Source organism: Mercenaria mercenaria, chromosome 2, assembly GCF_021730395.1.
Source record: "Mercenaria mercenaria strain notata chromosome 2, MADL_Memer_1, whole genome shotgun sequence".
NCBI lineage: Eukaryota > Metazoa > Mollusca > Bivalvia > Venerida > Veneridae > Mercenaria > Mercenaria mercenaria.
The window spans coordinates 116,024,700-116,038,657 of record NC_069362.1 but is presented as its reverse complement, the minus strand read 5'-3'; the positions used below and the strand labels follow the sequence as shown (position 1 = coordinate 116,038,657).

The following is a 13,958-nucleotide window of genomic DNA, read 5'->3' as shown; positions in this document are numbered from 1 at the left end:
CTTGCATTTAACTTTGAGATCCTTCGATTATCGCATAGATTTCTATTAAACCACTTAATTAGATGTCATTCGTAAGACTGAATGTCGATCAAAAGTTTGTATACAGCATTTAAAAACCAGTAAATTTGTGTTATCCAATTTAAATATTTTTGTTACACTCTTTTATGAATTGTCGGCCCAGTTCTCCCGCTGACAATTTTAAAGCTGCCACATTATATATAACCTTCAATTTCAAAGCGAATTTCAAATTTCGCATGTTACCCATTCAAACAGTGCTATATATAATTTATATTTTCAATACATTAAGATATATTTGCAGGCAATTGAAGACATCATGCTCGTATAATATGTCAGCCAACTTCGTGTACACATCGGGGGTTCCATTTGACCCGGGACCCCGGGTCCAGAGATTCTCAAAAGACCCGGCGTGATACTTACACATATGATAGAAATCCACAGACACGTTTGGTTCAGGACCTTCTCCTATCCGAGGCGGGACCTTCTCCTATCCTATCTTCAGCTCTGCCAGCTTTCGGCCCATATCTTCAAATATTTTTAAACGAACGCTATAGAATATTGACAGACATTTGAAACTGTAAAAGAAACATGTTTTATGACTGATACCACTGTTTTTCGTTTGAGCAATACTAAAATATATTGTCTGATTATTTGTAGGGGCGGGCGGCGGATGGGGTCCTGTCACAAGTGTCTGAGTCTTTTAGCAATGTTTTATTTAAGGAAATGAGTTTTCATCAATCTTATAGTCAGTGTATTGGCATCTCTTATTTGTCTGGAAAAGCTTTCCAGTCTTAGGACGCCTTACGCAATTGGCCGGTTGCCATTACAGGAGGGTTCGTGTCTGTAACACAATAAATGACAGTGAGTTTGGTGTTAGGTTCCTAACCGGCCGAAAAACTTCTATCATGTCCACAGTTTAAGCTGGGGAATAATTGTGTTCAGCCTTAAAGTCGTGAGTTAGAAAATCCAGCCCTGCACAAAAAGTTTACCTGTTGTTTCATAGAGGATATCACACGAATATCTTTTCATACTGAATTTCTTAAACGAGTTGGATAAACTCAAAATAATAAAATGCGAGGAATACAATAATAAAATGCGAGGCTCTGGTAAGCATTTCATAAATTCTATTCAACTCGTTTAATAAATTTAATGTGGAAAGACAACGTAATCTTTTCCTGTTGAAACATAAAAAATCCTCTTTCTTTATCATAGTAGATAAAGTAAATTCGGTCAACGTCTCCAACGTCAAAGTGTAATACCAAAATTATGTAATAGCTTTACTTCACTCCCATGACGTCAAGCATGTGATAATTCTGCTGCATGTCGTCATAAAGTGCGGCTTTCGGAATTTCACAATACGTTTTTGACAGCGTGATAATTTTGAAAATAATTTTGAAATATATTTGAAAAAAGAAAGGAAACTCCTTCATCATGTAACATACCGTACTTGTTGTTATCAAATATTAGCATAACGAGGACGGCTTACGTGGGAGGTTTAAATTTACACTTGGGCATGGAAACTTTCTAATCTATGAACTAGCTGCTTTTAAATTAATTAGTTTCTTATTTCTTCAAAAAAATGAACATGACTGCTTGATAATAACTTTGAAAACAACTTTGAATGGTCGCTATTTAGAAGAAAAAAGGGCTTTCCTTAACATGTAATTTAGATGTCGATATCGTTAATCATGCGAAAGGTTAATAACAAAAAAGTGACGTGTTTCCAATAATTTTTTATAATCAAATGTTACAAATAAAACTGCAGTTTCGTAATTGATCGCATTACGAATGAGTTTATACAGGTAACAGGAACAACACTTCGTGAAAATTCTAACGTTCGTATCTATTGAAAAGGACACGGAAACATAAAACGCTTCAAATTCGAATTCATTAACAGAATTGTTCTTAAATCCATATAAAGATGGCTTCTATTTTGGCATGTTGCAGACTTTTCTTAACTGCAGCTTTTCTTTCGGACATTTTTGTGAACGCTGTAGTTACATCACTGTCGGACATCGATGATGAGATCACAACATTATTTGACGGTTACTTCGAAAAACAGGCAATTGTTCCACTGCAGACGGTCGGATCAACAATGGCTGTGACAGTGGATTTTGATTTAGTATCAATAGTTGACTTTGATGACGACTCTGGATCTACAACTGTGGCTGGATATTTAACGGTTACATGGACGGAAGAACGCTACACAACCATTGCAGACGACGTAGATGTCACCGTACAAACGTCTGCTATTTGGACACCTCCATTATTGATATTAAATTCCATGTCGTCTGGTGCAGTTATTGGATCCAATGACGATATTGCGAAATTTAACCTGAACACGGCACAAGTGATTTGGAAAACATGGATACATACAAAAGTCACTTGTGACTCAAGCTCTTTCTTCCCATTTGATCAACACGAATGTTCTCTCAAGATATCATCTCTTAGTTTAGACAACACGGAAATGACGATCACAGCTGCAGACGACACTATAGGAACGGCGTCCTTCGTAGAAAAAAGTCAATGGAAACTTAAAACAACGTCGGTGGCAAGTTACATCGTCGCGTCATATCCTTACGTAGAGTATAAATTAACAATCCAGAGAAAGTCGCAATATTTGACGTTAATCATTATTTGCCCTGTGATTACCATCAGTTTGGTACATTTGTTTGTTTTCTTTATTCCGCAACGACAGAGCAACGAGAGGTCAAACTACAGTATTGTAAGCGTAATTGGTGTTCTAGTCACGCTGTTGTGGGCAATGACGTATATTCCATTAAATGCATCGCCGGTTTCAATTATTGTTTATTATCTATTGACAGAATTTCTCATCAACGTCGCCGTTATGATAGTAGCGGTGACGTTGACGGATAAATTTCAAGGACGAAAATGCTGTACTAATTCTATGTTTTTCGGAAATCTTGTTCCAGAAAGAAAGTCGGAGAAAGTTTCAAACAAAGATGATTTAAGTATAAGGTCAGAACCGGGACATGATATTGCTACCGCACGAGAAGTTCGAGTGTCGTCAGTGGCGACGGCGTGGGAAAATGACGTATTTGACGAACAACCGAACACTCAAGACAAATCATCAGAAGAGCAAGGCGACGCTAAAGTTAACCATGCACGGGCGTCAGTTGCGGTGTTTCTGGTATTTTTGTGCCTGCATTTTTGTTTTACGATTGCGTTTTTCGTGCCTCTTGGCTTGAACGTCGAATAACCACAACACGTTAAGATGTCGCGTCCTCATCTTTCCCTTTGAAAACATTACATTTATTTTTCTTATGCGTTATATATATATGAGCTTGGTTTAGTTTTTTAAACCTAAGACTACGACTTACATCAAGAGAGCACACACATCATTTGTACTATCCACATTTAAACCTAAGACTACGACTTACATTAAGGGAGCACATACATCATTTGTACTATCAACAAAGTCAATAATTCTGCAATGGTATTTAGTATACCTAAGATGGAAGAGGAGCAGTGTCGAATTTTGGCCTGTGCGATTCAAACTCCAACGCAGTGATCTCCCTTGCCGCTTCGCTCATTGATCTCTAGTCTGGATTACCTGCCCCTTTTACTATCGTACTGTTTGCAGTACGACGGGAACCAGACTAATTGATCACTGCCACCACAACATTCACGTGACCATTGTTCATCACATGATGATCGGTTTTAAAATAAACTTATATATTGATATAATACAGAAATCTACCGAACTTTGTACAATAACATATCTTGGCCAGCAGGAAAATATTGAAGAGCCTCTATCCGTTTCGGCTTGGGGTCATTGGCAGCATAATTATCTTGAACGGCATCAAAGATTAACGTCGACATAACCGTTTGTTTACTTTCAGTTTCACTTCAGGATACTTAGCGGTCGTGTAAATAATTACCCATTTTCACTCACAACTGTTATTTTTTTATTATGGAACATTCGACAGTGCTAAAAGAAATGTAAACTTCGAAAACATTGGGGTAAAATTTACTAAATAATTGTATTATTAAAAGAAGTCCACTTAGCTGAATTTTAGCTAAAAACATTGTGTTGGCAGTGATCAATGAGCGAAGCGGCAAGGGAGATCACTGCGTTGGAGTTTGTGTGCGATTTTTAAAAAGAAATATTTAGGGTACACTTAATTAAAAGTGCATGAATATTAATGTTGAATTATGAAAGTTAATTATGTAGATCTATGTGCATGTAGCTTTAAAAAACAGATTCGAATATCTGGCTGCATCTAGGTCCGTGAAATTTTGTAATTATTTTTAGGCAGACTCGAATGAAACAATGAGTTCTCTGCGAGTGTATGGCATGAAAAAGTGTCGGAATTTTCCTATTTTAAAGGGGCTTGGGTCTGTTTATTTTAGAGATGATCAAAAAGGTCTAAATAAATACTCTCGTTTTGTAGCACACATTACTGTCATATCCCTATCCCAGATTAAAATACAAGGACTGATACATCTTAACTGTTGAAATACAAATGGAATATAAGTGTCCGGGACGTGCTTCTAAAGTACGAAAAATCCGCTCACCTGCCAGTTTAAACTTTTGCAATATATCACCAAAGCACAGAAATATTTGGTAAACAAACAATCGTTTGTAGAGTAATGTACGTGTTTTATATGCTTTCAATTTTTATGAAAAACAACTTATCGATGTAAATTCCAACATGCTGTTGATTTAACAGTCAGCCTCTGCTGCTTTGCATCATCGGAAGTGACGTCATAAAGGACATATTTGTGTAAACAGTCTTATATCAGAATTCCTGTAATTTTCAACACTTTAAACCAGTTTTCTACATTATTTGTATAAGGATCGGAGAAAACAATGTAAATTTTATTCTTTTGATTCGTATTGATATTTACGTAACTTTCATTGAACTAAACAATTTATTCGTTGTTAGAAGTAAGGACATATAATTACGTTTTTATTCGGCATATTTTGATGGCGGATTCCGTCAAACCCGCAGATTTTTATGACGGATTCCTTCAGCTTGCGGATTATCATGTCGGGTTTCCCTCACATTTTCTTGCTGGATTTTGGAAAAAGTATATAAGGATTCAGTCTAACTCAGATTTTCATGGACTTCTTTGGCTTTAGGGTAAACATAGATATTTTTCATTATTTACTTTAGTAAGAGTAACTTTGTAAATTTAGTGGTGTTTGTTAGTTTAAGTGCATTTTTTTTTTACATTTTTGAGAGGTAAAGTTTTTGCTTTCTGGTCAAAATAAGCATTTTAAGTGGGAAACCTTGTAGATTTTTGGTATTATTTTTCATATTGTTTAAACACTACTAGACCTTAAATCTTGTGCCATTGATTTATCGATATTTGCTCATTCGTTATTTATTATTTGTTGAGGAAATTTATTAAAATAAATTACTTGTTTTACGTTGAAATGGATCTTATAGTCTTTTGTTAAAGTTAATTTAAAGGCAAGTAACTTTCCCACTTAAAGATTTTTCCTTATTTCCCGAAATCCAACCTTGGTTTTTGGTTGCGGGTTTATCCCGCTATCAAAGTTAAGTGTATTTCTGACAATCATGTAGCATCTTTATTTGATTCCAAATCACATCCAATTGATGTTCATGTGCTACACAAAGTAGTCCCATTCATGAACAATGCGGATGAATTATAAAGGATCAAGCAGTTCTTATTTATCCTCTATCCTTTCACACTGGCCATTTAGATTACATAAGATCTGTCGTTGATAAGGTATTGGTTACATCACTGACTTCCAGCTGTCAATTAAGATAAGTTCATGTAAAGTCAGAGTTTATCTTGGATATGAGGCACAATAGTATTTGTTTCTTATACATGTATATTTATAGATTGGCATTTAAAATGAAAATAAATCTAGCAAAACCAGCAACCACAAGACATCTCAAGGCTTTGATTAGATATGGTGTGTTGTCTGTCCGTCTGATTATCGACATACCTATCATATATTTAGTAGGGTCACCGGAGCATTAAAGCGTTGGCAGATTCATGCCGAGGTGTTAGGTTGTGATCGTGATTTGTCCGTCCATCTGTCTCATCGTTGGAAGATGGTTATTGTGTGGATCTTACCAGAGCACTCCAGTATTATTACAGAGTAATTAAGTGACTTGGCATTCATCAATCCGTTGTTGTGATTCAATTACTTAATACACGGTGCATATCCATATCGGCGGACTCTTAGCGAAATCTGCTATATCGGCGGTTTCTTTGCGTCGTTACCGGCTTTTCTTTGCTATAAACAATGTCCAGATCGGATGAGGAGGCGAAAAATCGAGCTGCCATCCATGATAATATGTATGCTGCTCCAAAAATAAGTAGAGCATGGAACATTAGAATCTTCAATGTCTTTACTATGTACTGTGGTGTTTATTTTTTAATTATCAGCCATTTTGCCCGCAAACTCGATGAAATTAATTGATGGTGTACTGACATGGAACACTAACCCGACCTTTTCCACAGTCTTTAACGAGTTTTTGCTTTGATATCATACGTATCAAGCGCACTACTTGTATTAATTTTTCAATATTCTTCCAAAAAATATTGACAAATAGGCCGAAATGTAAATAGAATTCTTCAAAACTCCTTACTTTCGGTTTTGTCGAGATACCGGCGGTCTCTCTGCACACCAGGCAGACTCTCTGCATTGCGCACAGGCAGGCTCTATGCTAATGTCTATTTGGACACATTATAGCTTTATTCATTTGGTGTGTAGATCTGACTTTTTATAACTGTCAACCATCACACCTCATTTAAAACGTCAAAACCCAAGCTGAAAATGAGTTTACTATCGACCCATAATATTACTATATTAAAATACTTAAAGATTCACGTTGAAGTGACAATTTTTCTGTTTACATGTAAGAGTTTTTTTTATTGAACCAGGAATCCTGAAGACGTCTGAAATGTCACAGGGCAGATTAAAATTTCGGATGTTCAAACCCTTACACGCACGCATCGTTTCACAAAATATACTAAATATCTGTACAGCCGATCTACACCAAGAAAAGCTACTTTGAAAAGTTGCAATGTTTAAATTTCTTTCACCAGTGTCAATGTTGTCGGTTTCAATTGTTCTACGAGTGTCAGTTTTTTTATCTTTATTGTGTGTTTTCTTTTTTTCAGAAATCACAGACTGCAGGTTTTTAAAAATCGTATTAGTTGTTTTTATTGTTAATAGGGTCGTATTTTCTTACTTGTACTAACTTCACAAATTTATATTGAGAGTCTAAACGGTTCACCATATCTACATTTCTTTCGATAAAACAGGCTGTTGTGTGTAATAGGAATAGCAAATGTAAATATAAAAACATATTTTGTATGGCAGAACCAGGATTCGAACTCTTTCCGTACGGCAACATCGCATGGGAATGTCAAAAAGCAAATTCATACTATGCATTATATTGATTAAAAGCAGGGGAACGATTCAAATAAAGGATTCAGAACACAAGTAAGATGATATGCAGTTCAAAGACGTAAATGCTAAAGTCACTTTTCAAACGGGTCTGTCGGGCCCCGCGCGGCATATGAGGTCGGGCGAGCACCGATCTTTTCAGTCATGATAAAAAGTGCTCATTTATTGTGCCAAGGTGGGTTCCGACGGGGTTCGGGCGGCTTGATTTTAAAATTCTCCTCGTGTATTTCGTACAAGTAAGAAAATATTGATATCGACCCTATCCACAGTAAAACAACTTACCATTTTCAAAAAAAAACTGCACAATCTATGTTATCTGAAAAAAAAAAAAAAAAAAAAAAAAAAAAAAAAAAAAAAAAAAAAAAAAAAAAAAAACCCAAAAAACAGGAAAGATAAAAAAAGCAGCTTTAATTTTACACCCCTAGAACATTTGAAATCGACACTGGTGAAAGAAATTTTAGAGGAAAACAACTCAGTAGGTTTTTTTGTGTCGGCTGTTCAAAACACTGCACAAACAGAATTTTTGTGAAAAAAGGGGTTTGAACATCCGTATGGCGCCAAATATAGTGGTCAGAAAGAGTACAGGAAACTTACTGGGAATAAGATAGATCTAATCGTATACCTGGGAATAAGATAATGTTTGTCCATTATGATTGGTCAGTAATATACAAACCCAAGAAGTTTTGTTTTTTTCAAAATTGATTTTGACTGCATCTCAGTATTTTTTGCATTTTGGCAATATTTGTTACATTTGTATAGAAAAAAGTTTTATCAACCGAATTTCTCCCGCCATCAGGGGGTCATAAAGTATCACAATTCATGTTTTTCGTCCGATATTTTGATGGAAATAAGATAGTTATTTAACAAATGTGATCAGATATACATGTTTCGATTATGGAAGGCCGTACACGCCATAAAGTATGGGAAAACAATTTTGTGGTTTCTAGCCTATAAGGTCGACGTGAAGGCAAGGCGTAACTATGTTTTATTATTGTTAATATGGGGAAGTAACACGTCCGCGCGGAATAACTTAGGAGAGCGTAGACGTATACTGAATTATTCCCCGTGCCTAATAACCTCTACAGTGTGTGTGAATTAATCCGTTATATCATTTTGATTCTGAAACGCTATTTTTATATAAAATAGCAGATCAAATATAGTAGAACTCTGTCTCGGCGCCTGTACGACGCCATATAAAGAAGTTGACGTGACGTCAGATTTCAGTGTTTTAACGGAAACGTGCGTAGATTTTCCATATTAGAAATAGAGAATAATAGGTTAGTGCCGTAGATGAGAAAGTTTATCTGGCGAGGTGGAGGAGGTTATCGGGTGAGCCGAAGGCGAATCTGATAACGTCCGGAGCCGAGCCAGATAAACTTTCTCCATCTTAGGCACTAACCTATTATTCTATTTATCTTGTCATTACTTCATTTTCCGATATTTGGCAATTTATTTTACAAAAATAAGTGTGCGACAACCGCTTTAATGACGTCATATTCGTAATGACGTCACTTATATAATGATGTGATTACCGCCAAAATCGCAATAACTTCTTCGTTTTTGAATAAAAACTCATTATTTGACCATTCATTTTCTTAGTTCGGACATTTCCAACACAATGATGATGGTTTCGTTGCAAAATTTCTCATGACAACAATATCGATCATAAGGTCACATGATCAACTGACCGTATATCACTGGTCACATGATCAACTGACGGTATATCAAGATAGATATACGGCACCCTGATATCGGGTCGAAAATACTGCAAGTGACAGGATAATCCTATTTACAGGGGTGTCTTGTAATGTAAGTAAATATAATTACACATATTTAAGAAAATATAATCGTTAAAACTGCATCAGCTGATAAAAACGCTTGATAGCTCAGGTGATATAATGCAGACATAACATACGAACAAATATCTTGATCCATGGTTCGAATCTCTCTGTTTTGCTTATTGTTTGTTGTGTTTGTTAAACTAATTCGTTATGTACTCCTGGGCCCAGTTGTTCGAAACTTTAACAGGCGATTAAGCTAACGGTTGATTAACTTTTAGGATTATTTTTCGACATTTTAGAAGACTTAGAAAAACAAATGCATGAGTTAAGAATTATGAACTTTGAAAAATCTTTACAATAAAATCAAAACATCATACTAGATTCTCCCATCAAGACTAGTGTTTTGAATCATAATTTAACCAGATGGTTAAAACAAACCAATGCTGTCTAGTGGGGAAAATAGATAGAAAATATCATCCCTACCGAAAACAAAACAAAACAAAACAAAACACTACAGACCAAATTCAAGATTGATATACAGAACAGAACATAACAGATATTAACATCTGACTTTTGCTTAGTACATCGTCATATACATACAAATAAATAATCAAAGCGCTCAAAGCGCTGATGGTGGCTGCTAATCAATGTTTAAAATATTACAAAGAAAGCGACAACTGAGGAATTGTTAATATAAACCATAAGCACTTTTTTTGCATTTTTTTTTATATTCGGCTTTGGTTTCAAAATTAATCCTTTTTCACCGTCAGTCATTGTTTACATACACACTGATTCAGTCTTTAACGAATAGTTTTGATCCTTTTTGATTATTTGTGACGAAAACTACAACATAAATTACATCGAAGATGTTTTACTATGAATAAGTAATATAAGCTTTTTCTCCAAATCACTCAGCTTTTAAGATTTCTTTTTAAAGCTTTTGGGCAGTGTCTGTCATGAATTATTATACACACTGATTTAGTCCGTATCAGATAGCTGTGGTTTTCATGAGACTTTTGTGAAAGAAAACAACACAAACGTGCACCACAAATGCATCTCAGAATGTCAGTTCTGCAGCCAGTGTATTTTAGAGGTGCATTAATTATCACTCCATCTGTTATACTCAAAAGTTCGCTAGACATAACAGAAGGCTTCGCAAAAATGCTGGACATTAAGTCAGACAAACTTACAACTTTAGTCAGACCGAGAAAAAAGTCGAAAAATATGTAACTGGCGAAACGAAACCGTTTTAATTTTTATACATATATTTGTATCAATCCAGCTATATTGAGACGCACCATGAGAAAACCAACATAGTGCGTTGCGACCAGTATGGATCCAGACCATCCTGTGCATCCACGCAGTCTGGTCAGTATCCATGCTGTTAGCTTTCAAAGCCTATTACAACTAGAGAAACCGTTAGCGAACAGCAAGGATCCTGACCAGAGTGTGCGGATCCGCAGCTTGATCTGGGTTCATGCTGGTCACAAATGCACTATGTTGTTTTTCTCATGGTGCGACTCGAATGAATACAGCTGAAGTGAGCAGAATCTGTCTTGAAACATTTCAATTTTTAAGCTGGTCAAATCTGTTATCCGACGACTTGCAGTCTGACAGATTTCACGGGCTTACAAGTTGATGAAATCGTGATATAGTAGCACAACTTAGTCAAAGCGAGCTTGCAACATTTGTCACCTTGGGCGACCTGTGGGTTTCCACGTTGATAATTCGTGTTTTGTCAGACGAAATTGTACTGGAATACATGTATGTCTATGCATACATATAGTATCTTATATTGTACATTTGCTGAAGGAAGATTATCCGTGAGGGAATATTATTTAGAAAACATACGTGTCTTTGATTCTCACGGCAGGTCACACTGCAAACAATATCGAATGAATTTTAACTGAATGTTCTTTTATTTTTGTTCACTCTCGTATTGCTAAGCATGTTTTAGTATATTTTGTTCTTGATATAACGATGAACTGTACATGTTCAAGTTATATCAATAATTACTGTCCTGTTCATAAATCATCTCACAAAATTTGCGCTAATTAGTGTTTATTGGCAGTACCAACGCCTGAGGAAATCCATACACTGCTGATTATCGATTTTCTATAAATAGCCTAATTAACATGTGGTCATATTTTTGCGTGCTTGAAACGAAAACGAGACAATGCAGTCGAAAATTTAGTAACATTCTTAGATCACTAAGGTTGCATTAATATAATATCTTACAATTTGATAGCTATGACGAACATTTAAGTTTGTTCTGACATATTTGAAAAGTGTTACAACTTGCTGGAAAAGCTATCAGAGGTACAAACTGGTATTGTCTATGGACCGGAAATGTTTGGAAACTTTTCCGTTGAAATTCCGTTTCTATTTTTAGCCGCGGATTATTGCTAGCAGAAGTCATTGTTCTTTATCAAATAAAGCCTTAAATTTCGGGAGATATACATGTGACACTGCGGTTAGGAAACATTTTTGAATTGTCAGTCTGGATTCCCAGGCTAGGTTTCTATATATATAAGCTACCTTTTCTACGTTATAAGCTACGTGACCTCTGGGGCAGTACTATGCAAAAGCTAATCAATATCATCGCTCCAGTTCAGGGGACATGGGGTCATCGTTTATTCACGTGACCATAAATTTGCATATTTGTATTCATACACGTGGTTGTTTTAATTAAAACGTTGACTTCAGTTTGTATTGATTTTAGCTGCCGAATTTACATTGAAAATAGCATTAAGGCATATATTGTAGCTTTGCATATTCTGCACGTTGTGTAGATAATTGTTTACCTGGAAAGCTTGGAACTATTTTGGTTGTGTTGTTAGGATGGTCTTAAGAACTGACAAGATTTCTCAAACTGAGTATTCTTTTTGACACTGGTGGCAGCAGCCACCAAAAATCAATTTGATATAGTCACGATCACTGGCACCAGATCAGAAAGAAAATGCCTCCGTACATGTTATACCCTACCCCTAGGTATTCTATAAGAACCATGGTCGTGAACGGGAAAATATACTAACCCATTTCAATCGCGTATTTCATACCTAAAACACGCAGTTCAGTAAATGTGTACTATTGATATTAAACAAGCGGTAATTTATCTTCCGTTGTGTACCGGTCACATTTCTTCAATACTTCTTATCTTAGAAAAACAACGTGTAGTTTACAGTTTTTTTCAAAGGTACTTGAACTTCCCTGGTGAAGTTCCGGTCTAAATTACAGACACACTCTGATTGGCTGATGTGAAAATGTATGTCAGTCGTCATGTTACTACACGTGTACGCTAAAATGTTTATATGCAGCAAAAATGTGCAAAATGAATTAAATAAACAGAATAGATGTATACCAATGTATGATTTCAAATTCAAAATCATATACAAGATGAATTTCATTCAACATTTCGAGTCTTATCGTAGAACTGTGAATATATTGCATTCTGTTTTTGTTTGTTTACATTTCGCTTAACATGTGCACACTGCCGTGACATCTAGACCGGATGTTCATTAGGGGAGTTCACGCAAGTTTTTTCTGTAACGTTGAATAAAGCATAAAATATATGGAGCATTTCTGCAATATGGAATATTGAGACAATGTGACTGGTGCACGATGGAAGATAAATTATCGCTTGTTTAATATCAATAGTACACATTTACTGAACTGCGTGTTTTAGGTATGAAATACGCGATTGAAATGGGTTAGTATATTTTCCCGTTCATGACCATGGTTCTTATAGAATACCTAGGGGTAGGGTATAACATGTACGGAGGCATTTTCTTTCTGATCTGGTGCCAGTGTTCACGATGGTATATAACTGAAACGTTTCATATAATGAAGATAAACATACACTATACAAATACAAAGAACATATCTTGAGGATGAACCAAACAAATATTTGAATTATATTGTATATTTTGTATAGATTTTTTTGCAGTATGTGTTTCTTTTACAAATTAAACGATCTTGCACAAATCTTGTTTATTAATAGTATTCAGTAACATTAATGATTATACATAGACGGCTTTTTATAAAAGAATTTGCTAAGGTTGGACATATACAGATAAAGTGGTACTCGTCTTCTATATCATTTATGGTAATTAATATACGGATTGGGCCTGCCTCTTTGCCATAAGGCACGCCTATTGTCATCATTGCCCGAGGGCTTTACTTAAGTCCAAGGGACACTATGGAACTAGGTGTGTGCCAATTTTGTAGAAGGCACGCAACAGCCGTTCCTTTTTTTACCCCTTTTTTGTTATACTTCATTTTGTTTTTTTATTTTCATATGTTCCGTAAATCATATTGCCTTTTCCATCAACAATGTGATCAATAACTGAGAATCGATCTGGAAACGATTAAGCACCAGTCATACGCCATTATAATAATATTGATAATTAATTTTTTTGTAACAAGGATCACATATTCGGCTATAGCCAGTCTAAAATATAGTTCTCTAACATAATGATTTGAAAATTCTATCCTTAGTAAGTAACAATGCCAGTAAGTACAATACAATGATTGATAGAAAATTTGTAGTTAATTAGAAACATTTTTTAATGTAGATAAAAATGATAACTTTTATCGATCATGCCTACACTGTCTGAGAGCACGTGAATGGGAAGAATGAACAGTATAAACCCGCCCGCTTAGCTCAATAGGGAGAGCGCAGATCTACGGATCGCGGGGCCGTGAGTTCGATCCCCGAACGGGCCGTATGTACTCCAAGACGT

General features: G+C 35.6%; 1 protein-coding gene across 1 annotated transcript; it reads left to right on the top strand.

Moving 5' to 3' along the window:
• The first annotated feature begins 1,939 nt into the window (after positions 1–1,939).
• LOC123562507 (neuronal acetylcholine receptor subunit non-alpha-3-like) lies at positions 1,940–3,238 on the top strand. The gene has a single exon (XM_045355142.2). The coding sequence runs from the start codon at positions 1,940–1,942 to the stop codon at positions 3,236–3,238; it is 1,299 nt and encodes a 432-aa protein (XP_045211077.2).
• The last annotated feature ends 10,720 nt before the right edge of the window (positions 3,239–13,958 follow it).